Source organism: Lycium ferocissimum, chromosome 2 (assembly GCF_029784015.1).
Source record: "Lycium ferocissimum isolate CSIRO_LF1 chromosome 2, AGI_CSIRO_Lferr_CH_V1, whole genome shotgun sequence".
NCBI classification, from domain to species: domain Eukaryota; kingdom Viridiplantae; phylum Streptophyta; class Magnoliopsida; order Solanales; family Solanaceae; genus Lycium; species Lycium ferocissimum.
In genome coordinates, this window is record NC_081343.1 from 47,946,371 (window position 1) to 47,962,335 (window position 15,965).

Below are 15,965 nucleotides of genomic sequence, written 5' to 3' on the forward strand. Positions count from 1 at the left end.
GTACTTGTATTTTTCAAACCGATATTATGTTCCCCTAAATAAGATATTTTTATGATGATCCAAAACTAAAGTTTTAATTGAATGTGCCTAATTCATATTTATGTTTGTTTTTGTAAACATAACAAGCAAAGTCAGGCCCAACTTCAAATAAAGAAATTCTCTAGCTCTGAGATAAGTCACGTGACAGTTCAGTAAATTTACATAAAGTAAAAAGCTAATCAGTCAAAAAAAGAAGAGAAGAAGTGAGTCAGACAGCATATCACATAATACAAAATAATTAGTGTTATGTTTATACCTTTGCCTTCGGTTAAAAAATGCAAGTTACGTCAATGCGATAGTGTATTTCGATCAAATCAATCCCGAAATAATGAGCAAAACAGTGTTTAGTTTGAAGGAACACAATAGTCGTACCGAAGACGAATTTAAGAGTAAAAACTCAGGGGTTCTGATTTTAGCTTCATTGAGTTACAGAGTTATAATTTTATATATTAAATAAACATGTAACTCAACTTTACATTGCGATCATAATTTGTGGTTTTACAAATTAAAGGTATGCGTTAAAAGAAAAAAGAAAAGTCAAAACTTTGTAATCAAATTGATACTGTTCCTTTGTTTTATTCTACCACGAGGCCTATTTACTTGCTGAAGAAATTAGCAGTAGTAAGTTTTCTTATTCAACATCAAAGGTTATTATGTTTATATTGCTATTAGATTATCTATTTGTATTATCCTATCTTTAATGAACATGGCATACACTTTGACTAATGTCATGTTTATTTGTTATGTCTCGCACTTTCGTGCTTCATTCGAAAAATAAAAAGCCCTATGTTCTACCAAAAGAAATTTATTGATAATTGTAAGTATGGTATACATACTTTAGAAATCATAACAAGAAAGTAATATAGCTAGTCTCCACTTATATGAAGTTGACGACTTATTTTCTTAACTTCTCTAAAGATTAAAATATATAGGTTACATTAAATCAAGTGCTTTTGATAGTCTAGGCATCCTCCTTAATTTTCTCCACAAGATCACGAACTACATCAAAAGGAAGCGGCTTCGGATAACAATAATCAAGGCCAGCATCCATGAATGGCTTCTTTTCTTCTTCTTCTTCGAGGAAAGTCAATCCCACAATTAAGGTACGCACATTCATATCTCGAAGTTCCTTAATTGTCTGCATAATTGAAAATATTTCTTATTATTTTCTACATAAATTAGGATAAAATTAAAATGTTCAAAAAAAAAAAAACTAAATTATGACTTGTAGAAGCATACCTGACGAGCGTTTACCACTGGCATATCTAAGTCCATCAGAATCAAATCAAAGTATGCACCAGATCGATGAGCAAGGACAACTTCTTGGCCATTCTTCGCTTCATGAGGTTCCACACCAAATCTCTTTAGAAGTGTTTTGTGGATCATTGTAATTACACGGTTATCATATACCATAAGTGCTTTCAGTTTTTTTTCAACACTTGGGTTAGCATTCGTGTTGTTCGGTGAAGAAGAGGTATCATAGGATGATGACATTTTCCCTGAGATTAACATTTAATATATCACAAAATGTTAGTATAAAATTAATAACCACAACTGAGCTCTTGAAAAAATTGAAGTTTTTGGAATATCACCCTAATTGTCTTAATTAGAGGATACATAACTTTGCGTTTCTTTCAACAATCCCTTTCATTTCATATATTCGTGATTTTCACAACATGAATTATGAGATTGTCTTTAACTTGTATAAATCTATTATATATCTCACTATGGAAATCTTTCCCAAATGATAAAAATTAATCGTTTTGTTCGGATAATAATATATATGCAAATATCATGTTTTATGAACACCTTTTTAATACATCTATAATAATAGCTCTAGTACAACAATTGCAATTCTAAGGCTCACTCTAACACACCACATAAGAATTCAAGGCTACATTGCAAAATGCTGAGGATTTTATCATAAGACATTTTCAAATAAAACATAGCTACTTTTCTTGAAAGAAGATTCAAATTATTTCAAGTTAACCATAATCTTATGTTTTTTATTCAAAGAAATGGCTATAACGTTTTATTCTCCAACTAACATGAAATCCGAATGATGGGCCTCGAAAAAACAAGAGAAAATAGTATGAAATTCATAAACAAAAATGAGAAACCAGTGGGGCGATGCTATTACCTTTCTTTTGTTCAGAATGAAAACTTGAATGCTTTACTTTCATAGTACTCAAACAAGTGCACATGACATCTGTATATATAGAGAAATAAACAAGAAGCAATACTTTCTCATTTGTAAGATTTGACAAAGTGCATTAATGATAACTCCAAAAGAGTAGTTACAACTCAGATTTTGAATCACCCGACTAGATGTTGTCATTAGATTTTTTTGGTAATATATTATCAAACTATTTAGAATAGGAAAGACTCATTTACGAATATGCAAATAGTGTTTTCTCATTTTGAAATAGGAAAGAAGCATTTACGAAGATGCAAATAATGATATCTCATTCTGCGAAAATTGGAAATAAGCATTTACGAAGTTGCAAATAGTGCTATCTCACTCTGGGAAAACAGGAAAGAAGCATTTACGAAGATGCAAATAGTGCTATCTCACTCCGGGAAAACAGGAAAGAAGCATTTACGAAGATGCAAATAGTGCCATCTCACTCCGGAAAAATAGGAAAGAAGCATTTACGGAGATGCAAATAGTTCCATCCCACTCGGGGAAAATAGGAAAGAAACATTTACGAAGACGCAATCATTGTAATCTCATTTCGCGGATTTGCATTACTTTTGAAAAAAATGTATTTTGACAATGAAGTAGTTATTTTCAAGTCAAATTATGCTTTTCCCAAGAAGAAGTAAAAATCTATGCAGAAGATTTGATGTCCTTATTTCATGTGAAATAGTAAACGCAAAAGAGCCAAAAATGCCCCTAACATAATGAAAATAGTTTAAATTTACCCTGCTTCCACCTATTGGATGATAATTGCCCTTGACGTTTATTTATGAGTTAAGAATGTCCCTTCTTCCATCTAGTGGACCCAAAATGCACTTTACAAGTAAACAAATATATGTTCTTTTAACGAAAGTATGAGCTGAGCGATATATATTCCATTTTATTATTAATGATTCACATTTAATTAACTAAAACATGATCATAACTATAATTAGGATACATGTACTTCCAATTGTGCAGATCTATCGTGTTAATTTTGCCTTTGAAAGTTTGAAATAACATCTTAAACGTTCTAAATTCATATTTCTAATCACACCTTAGCTCTGTGTATTTACAAGGATATTGGTTGTAGACTTGTAGTAGTGGGAATAGTAAAACAACTCCTCATGTGAGGGGCCACATCGAAGTAGGGGAAATTATACATGAACAAGAGAAGGCCAATAACAGCTTGCCTTATTTTCCCCTTTTCTTGGTTGAACCAACGTATGTTAATACTATATATAATTTCTTATTAGGGTATTCTCATTAGTTAAAATACAAACACTAACATTGTAAACTTCTATTTACTCAAACAATATATTTCATCTTTGTTATAACAACCTATTGTCTTTATTTCAATTTATATCTTATAATATTTAAGTTAAATTAAAATGTTTATAACAAACATCATCTAATAACTCCTGAAAGCCAACAACTTATATACAGTAATCGATATATTTCCAGTCGATTTCCCCCGTCTTTCTTTACCTCCAATGAGTAGGACTTATAGCCTGCGCACCTACTATAATTATCACAAAAAGCACTTTATGTAGGACTTAATGAGGAGCTAGGATTTGGTTGATCTTATCAATCACCGGCCAAAACACTAATTATAAAAGGTGCAGGTAAAATTTTTACATTGACACGCCAATCTTTAAATTGTCCAACGAGAATAACCAAATGAACAAGCAACTGAAATAACACTACAAAAGATAGCTTCCGCATTTGCTTGTTGAACTCTTTAGTAGGGAAAATAAGGCAACATGTAGCAATCTTTCTTCAAGCAACAGTTTGGACTGCTCTATCAAAACTTTCTTCAGCAGATGTCGCGCGCTTGACAAGTATGTGGTCTGGGTTCGACAATTTTAACTGGCTGCAAACATCAAGTCACACAAAAAGCAGCCCGTTAGTTATCCTTTCTAGCTACCATGACAGCAAATTGACACTCAGTATAATAGGGGAGGGATCCTGTTGAATTTCACTAAACTCACAAGGCTAATGAAACTAAACGAGGAACTAGAAGACGTTGAACAGTCTATATTAGCATAGAAGCTTAATGGGCCGAAGATATTTCCAAAGCTGTGAATTAGTGACAGGAGTTGATCTGGCAGATTATAACATGTAATTCTTCTATCCTTCTATAACCATTATGGTATCACAACGAGATTCATGCGATCAAAAGTTGAAACAAATAGTGACATATTACTCATCATACTTGAGGTAGCGTGTGCATGGTTTCCCAAGGTGAAGACTGCAGACAACCAGATTGGCCAGTGTTTCTGGATCCTTAGCGTCCTGCATAAATCAACAAGCTTGTAATTGATACAGGAATAGAGGAATACATTCTTAAATATTTTCATAAAGACGGTGGGCATATAATTAAAAGACATCAAAAACAACTGCGAGTGCCACATGATAATGCATTGTGACAAAGGTTTTGCAAAATGAATAGTTAGCAAAATCGTTCAATGTAATCAACAGAATTTGGGCATATGAAGGTTAATTGATAAAAATAGAAGACAATGATCATGGCAAAGTGACCTTGTTTAAGGCTTCAAGCAACAGCGTCTCAGCTTCGTCAAAGTTACCCATGTGCATGCAACAAACAGCCTTCCCATTCAGGATTAAGCTAGTCATCTGATACTTCTCAGAGAAGTCTTGGAATATAAGATATGCTTCTTGTATTTTTGATCCGCCCTGGAATAGAATATATTTATGAATATTCCCAACTAATAGTTTCTGCTAGGCAAATAAAAATTGGACTTGTTATGTACCACTGCCAAGTTTAACCATGCATTTGCAAGTTGAGTTAGTGTATGATCTTCATCAACTTGCTGCATGATTCTCAACTGTTTCTCTGCATAATCCGACCGATGCATCTTAATGAGTATCTGGACATTCAAAGCATGCCTGCATAAGCACATTTAGTCAGGGAAATGAAGAGTATTCTTGTACATAAATTCTAACCACAAAGCAGATTGTCAGAAAATTAAAAGTATCCTTGACCTCAAATCTGTTAAAGCATAAACTCGTAAAAATGTCAAGACTATAACCTTTCAGTTGCATAACTTAAAAACAAGACAAGGTGACACTAAACTAGCCAAAAGGTAAAGCAAGAAAGGAATGACAAATTAAGTTTGAAGGGAAGCTTCTTTAATCTAGCTTAAGGCATAATTTCAAATTTGACCATGATGAAATATGGAGATGTATCAGTCAACAATTTCCTTAGCCAGCACTCTCCATGATTTAATTCCTGTCCTTCACAATTTTCAAAATGATGAAGTTCCATTCTTTTCTTTTCTTGTTTTTGTGATAAGTATGAAGTTCCATTCATTAAAATATAGCGCTAGGTAAAAGCAATTAAGAAATAACAAAAGAGCGAAACACGATGTACAGAAGTGCACAAACAGAAATAGATAATCAAACAAAAGATTTTGAAAGAGCCATTTCAGAATTGGAGGATTGGCCGTTGGGAGTTGAACCACCAAAATTTCTGCGATTCGATCAGCTGGCAGGAGATCTAGCAAAAAAATCATACTTGCACAGGACTGCATTAAGATTATTAGCACTTCTAAGGTTCTAGTTATACTTTTCCCAGAAAATAAGTATGTTAATATATCCATTCTGTAATAGTACGTTAATATATCCATTCTGTAATACTTTCTGGTAGACGACCATTGTCTCTACCACGTCTCACATAGACATGCCTTTTTGTCTCAGAATAACCATTCACCTGAAACTGAACTTTTAAATAGCACTTGCCCTTTGCTAAGGAAAAAGAGTCAAGTCATTTAGAAGAATAGAACTGTATTTAGACGCACACCAGCACCGTCGTATAATTAGCACAATGCCAATAGTCACAGAAAATAAAGCAATCAATCCATCAAAAAGAAAATTCCTCAATGTATCTCTACCCTATTTAGCAGAGTGACCTTCAAAGCAATTATACAACAGAAGAAAAGATAGCAACTCACAATTCCATTGTTCCACCAGCATTTGTGTGTTTCAGAGCTTCATTGTAATCCTGCTCATGCATGAACACGATCCCAGCAATAAGCCTTAATATAGGGTTGCTTCCTATGGCGGGATCTCCTAATAATTCATGTAGACCGGCGATTGCTGTTTCCTAAAACATAAAGAAGAAAGTTACAACTAAGTCCCCTCCTCTTGTCCATAACAAATAAAGAAGAACACTTCTGCAAAGAGCAAAATGATGATTAAAAAAAAAACATCTTCGAAAAACTTCATATTAACAAGTAAATTTTCTTTGATCAAGGACTAAGAGAGAACTCTTCTCAACTCCTCTCCAAATGTTTCAATAAATAGGATCCCGTAATGTCTCTCGAACTGAATTTCCTAAATTGCTATTTCAGCAAAACTATTTTTGATCTGGTAAATAAATTCCATTGACAGCAAATGGTTAAAGCCCGTGTACAAACTATACCAGCAACATATACTATAGATGTATGGATGTACTTGAGTTGCACCAATCATGTCCAGCAAATACATCACAGATCTTTCCAACGGATTTACAGAGCAGGTTTGATAGTGGAGCAATAATACTATAAAACAACCTCAAACTAAAATAACAAGATTTATATCACCTTAGAGTACAAATAATCAGATCTATCCCTCAAACTTACAGTTATTTTTTTAATATTTTAGATTTACACAGCTACTATTGCAGATTAAAGTCATTTAGTGCAAAGCCCTGCTAGAAACAGAGCACAGCAATAAACTGATCCGTTGATATACCCAATAAATGTGACCATACTGAGTTAAAAAACGATGAAAACTACCCAATAACTCTACAGATTTTTTTTTTAAAACAAAAAAACACTTTTACCAGTTAAACCAAAATAGAAGTTTTTGGAAGCTTCTAGTATCTTTCCGGCAGTTACCGATGAGAATGTCTACTGCACCAAGTTCAATAGCATATAGATCACTGATTCTAAACAAACCATACCAATGAACTAGACCAGTAACTCTCCGGAATCCGAAAGACCCTCCTTTACTAGTTAAACCCAAATACAAGTTCTCAGCTGCCCTCCAATTGCATTGTGTTGTTCCATTCAGATTCACTAGTACACATCAAATGTACCCCTATAAGACTGCTATGTACCCTTTAAACCCATGCAAAAGCGGAAGCTTCACGTACAAATTTCTTAGTCATTGTTTCATATTAAAGCCATATAACACAAAATCAAACCATAAAAAAGTACAATAACAAGCAGATCATAAATTAATACGATATTGGTAGCCATATTGGGTAAAATAATCCATGTGGTGAACGTTAAAATCAGTAACACTAGTGCAACTCAAAATCCCCTTTTCATCGCTTAAACCAATGTTATCGAATACACAGATCCCAAAAGGCAAAACACTACCTAACATAGTATGTAATTCATCTGGGACACCTCGTCATTCTTTAAGAAACACACACTATAAAAGTATAGTTAGTTTGTTAATTTAAAAAGGGTTCAAATTAAATGACAAAGCTACTCAAACAATCATAGAGTATCAGAATTACATTTTATGCTCAATATTTGGAGATAAAATTAAGTCCAAATAGAGAAGGATAATAAGCTGGACCGCTAAATTTTGGGACTAGGAATTGAATTTTGAAAGGGACAAACACAATTACGAATTGGAAAATCACTCTTGTATTTATAGATAATCAGATCTACTACATTAGATCAGGGCATTTTCAAAATTAAATATAACAAGACGCAGTAACAAAAGATAACTGTAGTAAAAAAAGGGGGGTAAATTGGAATAAAAAATTCACCTTATTATCAGGGCTAGCAAGGTACAAAGCGAGCAGTTTGACAGCCTGTAGAGGAGTAGCTGCTGATGCATCGATCTCATTGATCACAAGCTGCAATGATAATTATTTTTTCATAAGAATTGAATTAAAATAAAAGAAACCCAAATGATGAAAATACCTGATAACTGCCAAGGGCAATATAAGATCGGTAAACAAGAGTGTCTCGTTCAACGGCGTCGTCTTGAGAGAGATTAGGGACATCACTGTTGTTAATAGCGGCTTGGTAAGCACCTATGTAGAAGTTGTTCCTTAATCCGAACAGTGGGTCTGGTCCTGATCCTGCCATTTTTCCTCTCTTTTTCTTTTCCTTCTCTCAACAGATTTATTCTTCTTTGCTCTATTGTTTAGATTCAGATCTCAGGAAAAAAACTTTTTAAGACAAGTGAAAAATTGAGCGAAGAGCGTTAGCAAGTGAGTTGGGCGGGTCTCTGGTTATTGGGCCCCATACCGTTTTGGGCTTTGGCCGCTTGGCTTAAATAATCTTTTTTTTCGCGGATTGCCCTTCATTTGGGTTGGTCTTTAATTTTTGCCCTTCAAATTGGTAATCTTTAATTTATACCCTCCTTTCCAACTTGAGTTGTGAGTTTGAACCCCAGCTCAGGTAAAAAAAAAAAAAAAAAAAAAAAAAAATCGCTAGGCAGAATTTTGCAAATCTTGGCAGAATTCTGACTTGGGCAGAAATTCTGCACAATGCTTTTGAGGTGTAAATACCTGCTGAAGGGTAAAATTTAAAGACGCCATTTGAGGAGAAAAATTAAAGACCACCCCCAGCGAAGGGTAATCCTGCAAATTGCCTGATTACAGCTCTCAATATACAAAAAAATATACAGTAATTATGTATATTAATTTATTATATGTAAAAATTTACATTTATCGGCTATTAGTTCGGTGGTAGGCGTTTATACAATGTAAAATTCCTTTTCTTTTCTTTTTTATTATTCTATAGTTTAGGTTGATTTAAGCAAATATCCCCTTTTTAAAGTTTACTATCATTTAGATTTGTCTCTAGTTTTAAAAGTTATGCTATCTTTCAAGAATTACCTTTAGGACAGCGTTAGACTCGAGTCTAATGTTTTCTCATATATTGCTCAACTTTACAGATAAAATATTAATTCTCACAATTTTTTTTATTGTGGTCTAATATTTTCTCATAAAATTTTCAATCTGCTCAAAGGGAATCTGTGGTAGAATCATTTACTAATAATTGTTCAAAAAGGGACAAGCGGTCACTTTAATTCATCTTAAATTCATCTGTATTTCATTAAAAAAAAAAAAAATATATTTATGGTACTACTATAATTTTTCATTTTCTTATATTTATTTATTTTCATTTGAGTCAAGCTTCTGTTATTCTTTTGATATATTTATATTTATTTTTGTTTATTACAACATCAAATCAGTGTTTAAAAATGCAGAGGTGCAGGGCAGGACGTTTTACTTGACCTTAATGACCGATAAATCTCTAGGAATGAGATGCAACCTTCTCCCACGAATTTTATCCATATGATGTTTGTATCTGATAAAATAGCATAAAGTATTGGAGGTAAAAGTGGTTGTTATGTTATAATATATAATGCATCTACATTTGACTACTGAATAATTAAATATTATTTATTTTCTTAACATTTGAATGTGTATAGTTTGTAATTATCTAAAACAAGTAATATATATAAATTTAGTGTTTATAACATACTGTTTATAATCTTTGATATTGTCTATGATGTCATGCACTTTAGGCGAGTAGTTCGTTTCGTGAAGATACATGATAAAATTGACAGAATTTAAAAGTTTGATTAATTTAATATGATCGACAAATCATGCATATATAAAATTCTGTGAATTCTCTAGCAAAACTCGGTCATCTCATTCAATGATGACCTCCTATCGCTCAACATTTTAAATTCGATGAGATGCATCTAATAACCCCTTTTGATGAGAAGCATAACCCCTTTTTCTAAAAATTCACTAACAAATTCGTAGGGAACTTACAACTTTGAAACAAGGTGATCACTAAAACCAAGAAAAAAGAAGATCCTACAACATTCATTGAACTCTTCGGATATATAGAAATTAAAGTTCTGGTATATATTTTGATGACTTTTAATTATGTTGCTCAGACTCTTCAAAAATATCTTAGCACTTGTGTTGAAACCTAAAATCATAGTTTTTGAAGAATCTGACATATATCTGTAATATTTTATGCAAAGCCCGAGCAACATAACTTCTGATCAATGCTGGTGAAGACGAATAGGAAGTCCATTTTCTGGTGTTGGCATCATATCACCAACAATCTTCTCATTGGGAACAACTAACTCCCACTTGTATTTGGTTACAACATTGTGAAGAAAAGTTAAAACTACAAGGCGAGCATACTCTTTGCCAGGGCACATTCTTGGTCCACCACCAAATGGCACGTAGGTGTATGGAGTTGGCCCATCGCCTTTCTCGTATCTTGATGGATCAAACACTTCTGGTTCTTGAAAGTAAGCTGGACTTTTATTTGTGCTGCTTGTTGTCCAATAAACCTACATGTCAAATACACATAACCTTTTATTGGCTGGCTCTAGAATTTGGAGGATTAATGCGGATTTCAAGAACGATTGGTGTGGAATTTGGTAACAAATTAATGTTGCAGATTAATGGATTACTACTGAGCTTTAATTGACCATTGAACCAATTATCAATTAGTTTGGTCGATAAGAATACTAAACGGGTAATTGAGCAATCAATTAAGCCTACTTGGCAATAAAATAATATTTAAGTATTTGCAAACACTATCTAGCTAGCCAACGCTAAGATCCGCCTCTCTTCAAATTTTTCGATTCGATTCTTAATATTTGCAAATAATGAACGTTGGCATTTGAAATATTGGTTAAACATTGAAAAATTTATTCTAGGAGTATTTCGAGTGAAATAACATTTTTTTCTCATAAATCTTCAATTTATGTGTTTCAAATAAAACTTGTATTCAAACCCAAGTAAATTTCCAAATGCTCTTTTTAGCTAGAAACTTCAAACTCTCTCTCTCTCTCTCCCCCTCCCTCTCTTAACTTCAACCAAATGTTGTCCAAATGCATGGTTATAACTTACAAGTATTCTATCAAATTTCTATATTTTCCTTTATCACCAAGGGGTTTGGCGGAAATGGTTGGGATTTCTCTACTTTCAATCATATATATGTCTCACATTCGTGTCATATAAAAAAGTTCTTGGTGGAGTATGAATCCGAATTATTTGGGAGAAAGTGTGATGATTAAACCAAAAATAAGTACTTCTATCAAATAATGAGATATAAGATCAATTAAACTACCTTCCAACCCTTGGGGATGGTGTAACCAGCATAGGTGAAGTCTCTGAGCACTTCTCTAAAAGTCCCTTGAAGTGGTGGAGTAAGCCTCATCGTTTCACATACGACATTCCATGAGTACTTCATTTTCTGCATGTCCTCCCATTCTAACAATTCTCCTGCCTTCTTAGCCACAGCAATCTCCTTTTGCTCTGTATTTACAAGATAATTAAGCATTCCATTATGTATATAATAGGGGGCATATTCAGGATTTAAATTAACTTAGTTTAACTTTAAAATTCTTAGTATTGAACTCATTAAGTTGTTATAATTATGAGTTCGGATCTAATATTTGTTGAAATTTTGATTAATTTTTGCTCATATATTTACTCCATGAGGACGGTTATGGATTCAAATGAACTCGTCGGCAAAAGGCTACATCCTCCCCGTATAATGGACCCTCATTTTATGCAATGGTAAAAAGTACTAAGGCCTCATTTGTTTGCACTTAATGAAAGTCCGAATCTGAAAGCAGACCTTAGGTCATTAAGTGCATTTGTTTACATTAAGATCTAACCACTTATTTGGTCTAAATAGGTCTTAATCATTAAGATCTTCAATAGAGTCTTAATATCGTTAAGAGATACTTTTTTACGAATAATTTTTACCACTACTTTGTCCACAACCACCACCCCCACACCCCCACCACCACTAACCACATTTGTCATCACAACCACCGCCACCACCCTACCTGACCGCCCCCATCCCTACCACCACCCCTACCCTCCCAACCACCGCGCCCCACCACCCATCCACCCTCACCCCAACCCACTCTCCACCCCCACCACAACTAACCACCACTGTCAACCACCACCACCCCTTCCCAACCCAACCCAACCCCGCCACCCCCACCAACCGACCACTCTCCGCCTACCACCCCACACACCACCACCCACCTCCATCCTCGCTACCAATATCAACCACTACCATCAACGCTGCAGGCCTCCTTTTACTATCAACCACCTCTACCATCATAACTAGCATCGCTGCCAACTACCACCAACACCACCGTCAACCACTACACATTCTTCAGCCACCACAACTAACACCACCAATTACTAACATCAACCAACTCCACCATCACAACCACCACCACTACCAGCCACCATCGCGCCAATCACTACAACACCAAGCACCTCCACCATCGCAAATATCACCTCCACCATTACTAGCCACTAGCAACCATCACCACCACCACCACTACAAAGATAACCAGCGGACACATGTTTCATAATAATTATTATACTTTATTAAATTTATATTTATTTTCTAATATTTAGTTACTTTTTTATTAAATTGTATATCTATTTTGTTTAAATAAAGATTATGTATATTCAGATGTTGAAAAACAAACAATCTTAATCATTTAGTGTTGTATCTGGAGAAAACATCTTAATCATTCAGATGTTCATTCAGATTGTACATCTTAATCTTAATGAAAACAAATGAGGCCTTAAGTCACAATTAATCTAGCAATATATATGAAAATGTTTAATGGAAATCTGATAGATGTTAAATACGAGACTTAAACTACAAGTAGACTTAGTAATCTGAAAAAAAAAAAAAAAAAAAAAAAAAAAACAAGGAAAGCAATCTTAGGGTAAAATGATGAAATGATAGAAGAAGAAACAAGGAGTGAAGTAGCATGTACCGGTGAGGATCTTTTCATAGATATCAGATCTCTCTCCAACATATTTCATGAGGAATGTTATGGTTGTTGCAACAGTGCTATAGCCCGCAACTAAAAGCCCCATAATTTTATCAGCAATTTCATTCTCACCCATCAACTTTCCATCACTATCCTTAACAACTATCATATGACACAATATGTCTTGCATTTTCACTCCATTAGCCATATCCTCTTTCTTCTCCTTTATCACACCTATAAGCTCCCTTCTAATGGCTATCGCCGCCTTATTCGCCCGATAAAAAGCTGTCCCCGGAACTTTCAAAATCATCGTGTGTAACCCTAATGTAATATCATCGAAATAATTTACGAGCTTCACTATCCTCTCCGAACTCCCAAGAAAGAAACGACAAGCTAGTGTTAATGTCAAAATTTTAGCAAAAGGATAGGTTTTAATCTCACTTTTGCCTTCCCAGTGAAATTGCAAAAGCTCTTTTGTTATAAAATCCATTTTTCCCAAGTAACGGCCTAGCGCCTCGGGTTTTAAAAACCCAGGCTGGCGAATAACCCCAGTGGATTGAGAAGAAGGACGAGGAGAATGTTTTGATTGGTAAGAACGAAAGATTCTCTGCATAGAATAAGTACGAAATGGAGTAAAGAGCTTCTCTTCGTTCGAGAAGAGAAATTTGTGGCCGTTAGGGCCACAAATTACAACTGTTTTCTCTCCCATTATTTTAGTTTTGAAGATATCAGGAGAGTATTTCTTCATTCTATCACTAACAAATTTTTCAGGGTTTCTAAACAAGAACTCTACGGTTTCGCCTATTACGGGCCATCCGAAACTACCTGGGGGAAGTTTGGTATTTTTAGAAGGATAATTTTGGTAGAGAATAGCAGTAAGGATGAGAGAGGAAACAACTAAGACAATAGTGGAGAGATCAAAAGCATCCATTGATGGATGCTAAGTTTTACCTTGTTCTGCTAAGAACTTAATTAGACGTGTTAGGCAGCTAACTGTTGTGGATGTGTGTTATTATATAGAAGAGTGTCGAACTGATAAATAGTAACAGAAATAACTAAATAAATAAGAATCCACGTTATTATGTATGCATTGTCAATGTCGTGTAATTTTATCAAGTTGTAACAAGTAATTCAATATTGTCTGACTTTGTAGGTAGCTGATATATATCACTTATTATGGGCAATTATTGGTAGGATTTAAGTTATATACATTAAACGGATATATATTAAACGGATATACGTTATTCTGATCGGCGTCACGACGTCACCTTGTCGATTTTATTAAGTAAATATGTATAAATATAAGAAATGATACTACTTGTCATTGTAGTAAATTATTCATTTGTTCAATTTTTCAAATGTTGGCACACCATGCGCAAACCGTTGTTTTACAATATCAAGATAGTTTCAAATGTCACTATTTTTTATCAGGTTAACAACTACTTCATCCGGATCAAAAAGAATGTCCACTTAGCCTTTTTTTCTTGGATCAAAAAGAGTATCCACTTATCAAATCAAGAAAGAATTAACCTTATTTTTTCAGATTTGCCCCTATTAAGTGCTATGTGATCAAATCTCAATACCTATTTAATTAGGGGTAGTTTAGTCAAATTACCTATTTTTTCTAGGAGTTAGTATTTTCTTAAGGGGTGTGCAAATGACTAAGTGGACACTCTTTTTGATCTGGAAGGAGTAATAATTATCTATCATAATTTTTTATCTTATAAATGATCTGATTGCATAAATATTGTTTACACTATCAATGCAAACAACTTAAATATGTTATGCCTGTCATTTTTTAGAGATTTAATACTGTGAATATTATTTAACTCTAGGAGTAGAAAGAGTTTTTACTCGTAAATAAATCGGTCAACTTAGTCTGCTAGAGTGATAGACAAACCGGTAAGTCTCACGATTCGATCGGTAGTCGATCACTGAAGTAGTTGTCTAGGACTAATTTTCAAAAGCATAGAAAATAAGCAAATTAAGTCAATTTGATACTATTAAACAAAACTGGTAAGTCCTAACATTATAGTTAAAAAAAAACAATGAAATGATGTGGGATGTGGCACTGAAGAATAAACATTAATATATTGGAGTTAGTGATCATTTAAAGTGGAGAAAGAAGAAATGGAATGAAAAGTAAAGTTAATTGGACTTTTTTTGTTTGATAAAGTACTTCCATAATTATTATTTTTCCATTTGGTGTCCGATATCCACATTGTGATTAATCTGGATTCGCGCTCCGTAGGGTCCATTCGGGAGAAATGCTCCCTACCAATGATTTTTTCATACCCAAAGATCGAATTTGAGACCTCTGATTAAGGGAAGAGCAGTCTCATACACCGCACCACATTTTTTGGTGGTTAGTACTCCATACTTTTATGGTTTTAGTTTTAGTACTAGATGATGAAAGCCCGTGCCCAACACAAAAAATAGTACCACACTTTTTTTTATCGTCTGCCTAAAAAAATGATATATTTTTATGTTTAGCAATCATTTAACTTGAAACTTCCCCTTTTACCTTTAATGACATGACTTAAATCCACACAAATATCTATGACTTGTTTTAGACCACAAGTTTCAAAGATCTTTCATTTCATAACCAACTATTTTTTTATCTCACGTGGACATATGTCACAGTACTGAATATTTATCTTTTCTCATGTATACACGTATGCACTTCAATTTTAATTCTCCGATGCATTTATTTCCTCCGTGTACTTATACTTGTTAATCTCTTTCTACTCAACAAAACTGAAAAGCGCTTTCATGTGTTAGCATCTGTTGTAGCCTTAAATTTTTAAGTATAGACCAACTTTATCATTTTAAGAAAATATGTGTATACGTTTTTTGACCGTTTATATTTCGTCTTCTTGATATTATTCCTCATTATTTGCGTGAGACACGTACGTGTGTCTAAAAT

General features: G+C 33.9%; 3 protein-coding genes across 3 annotated transcripts; all 3 read right to left on the reverse strand.

Annotated features, from left to right (window-relative positions):
- Positions 1-831: 831 nt before the first annotated feature.
- Positions 832-2,390, reverse strand: LOC132048139 (two-component response regulator 24-like). Its single transcript, XM_059439062.1, has 3 exons — positions 2,180-2,390; positions 1,279-1,538; positions 832-1,177 (listed from the first exon to the last, which is right to left on the reverse strand). The coding sequence occupies exons 1-3, from the start codon at positions 2,241-2,243 to the stop codon at positions 1,001-1,003; spliced, it is 501 nt and encodes a 166-aa protein (XP_059295045.1). The 5' UTR covers positions 2,244-2,390; the 3' UTR covers positions 832-1,000.
- Positions 2,391-3,791: 1,401 nt separating this feature from the next.
- On the reverse strand, positions 3,792-8,370 carry LOC132041463 (coatomer subunit epsilon-1). Its single transcript, XM_059432178.1, has 7 exons — positions 8,164-8,370; positions 8,007-8,096; positions 6,193-6,344; positions 4,993-5,128; positions 4,760-4,915; positions 4,434-4,513; positions 3,792-4,091 (listed from the first exon to the last, which is right to left on the reverse strand). Exons 1-7 carry the CDS (start codon positions 8,329-8,331, stop codon positions 3,998-4,000), a joined length of 876 nt encoding a protein of 291 aa, XP_059288161.1. The 5' UTR covers positions 8,332-8,370; the 3' UTR covers positions 3,792-3,997.
- A 1,467-nt stretch (positions 8,371-9,837) lies between these two features.
- Positions 9,838-14,013, reverse strand: LOC132048140 (beta-amyrin 28-monooxygenase-like). Its single transcript, XM_059439063.1, has 3 exons — positions 13,043-14,013; positions 11,356-11,543; positions 9,838-10,570 (listed from the first exon to the last, which is right to left on the reverse strand). Exons 1-3 carry the CDS (start codon positions 13,968-13,970, stop codon positions 10,274-10,276), a joined length of 1,413 nt encoding a protein of 470 aa, XP_059295046.1. The 5' UTR covers positions 13,971-14,013; the 3' UTR covers positions 9,838-10,273.
- Between the last annotated feature and the right edge of the window lie 1,952 nt (positions 14,014-15,965).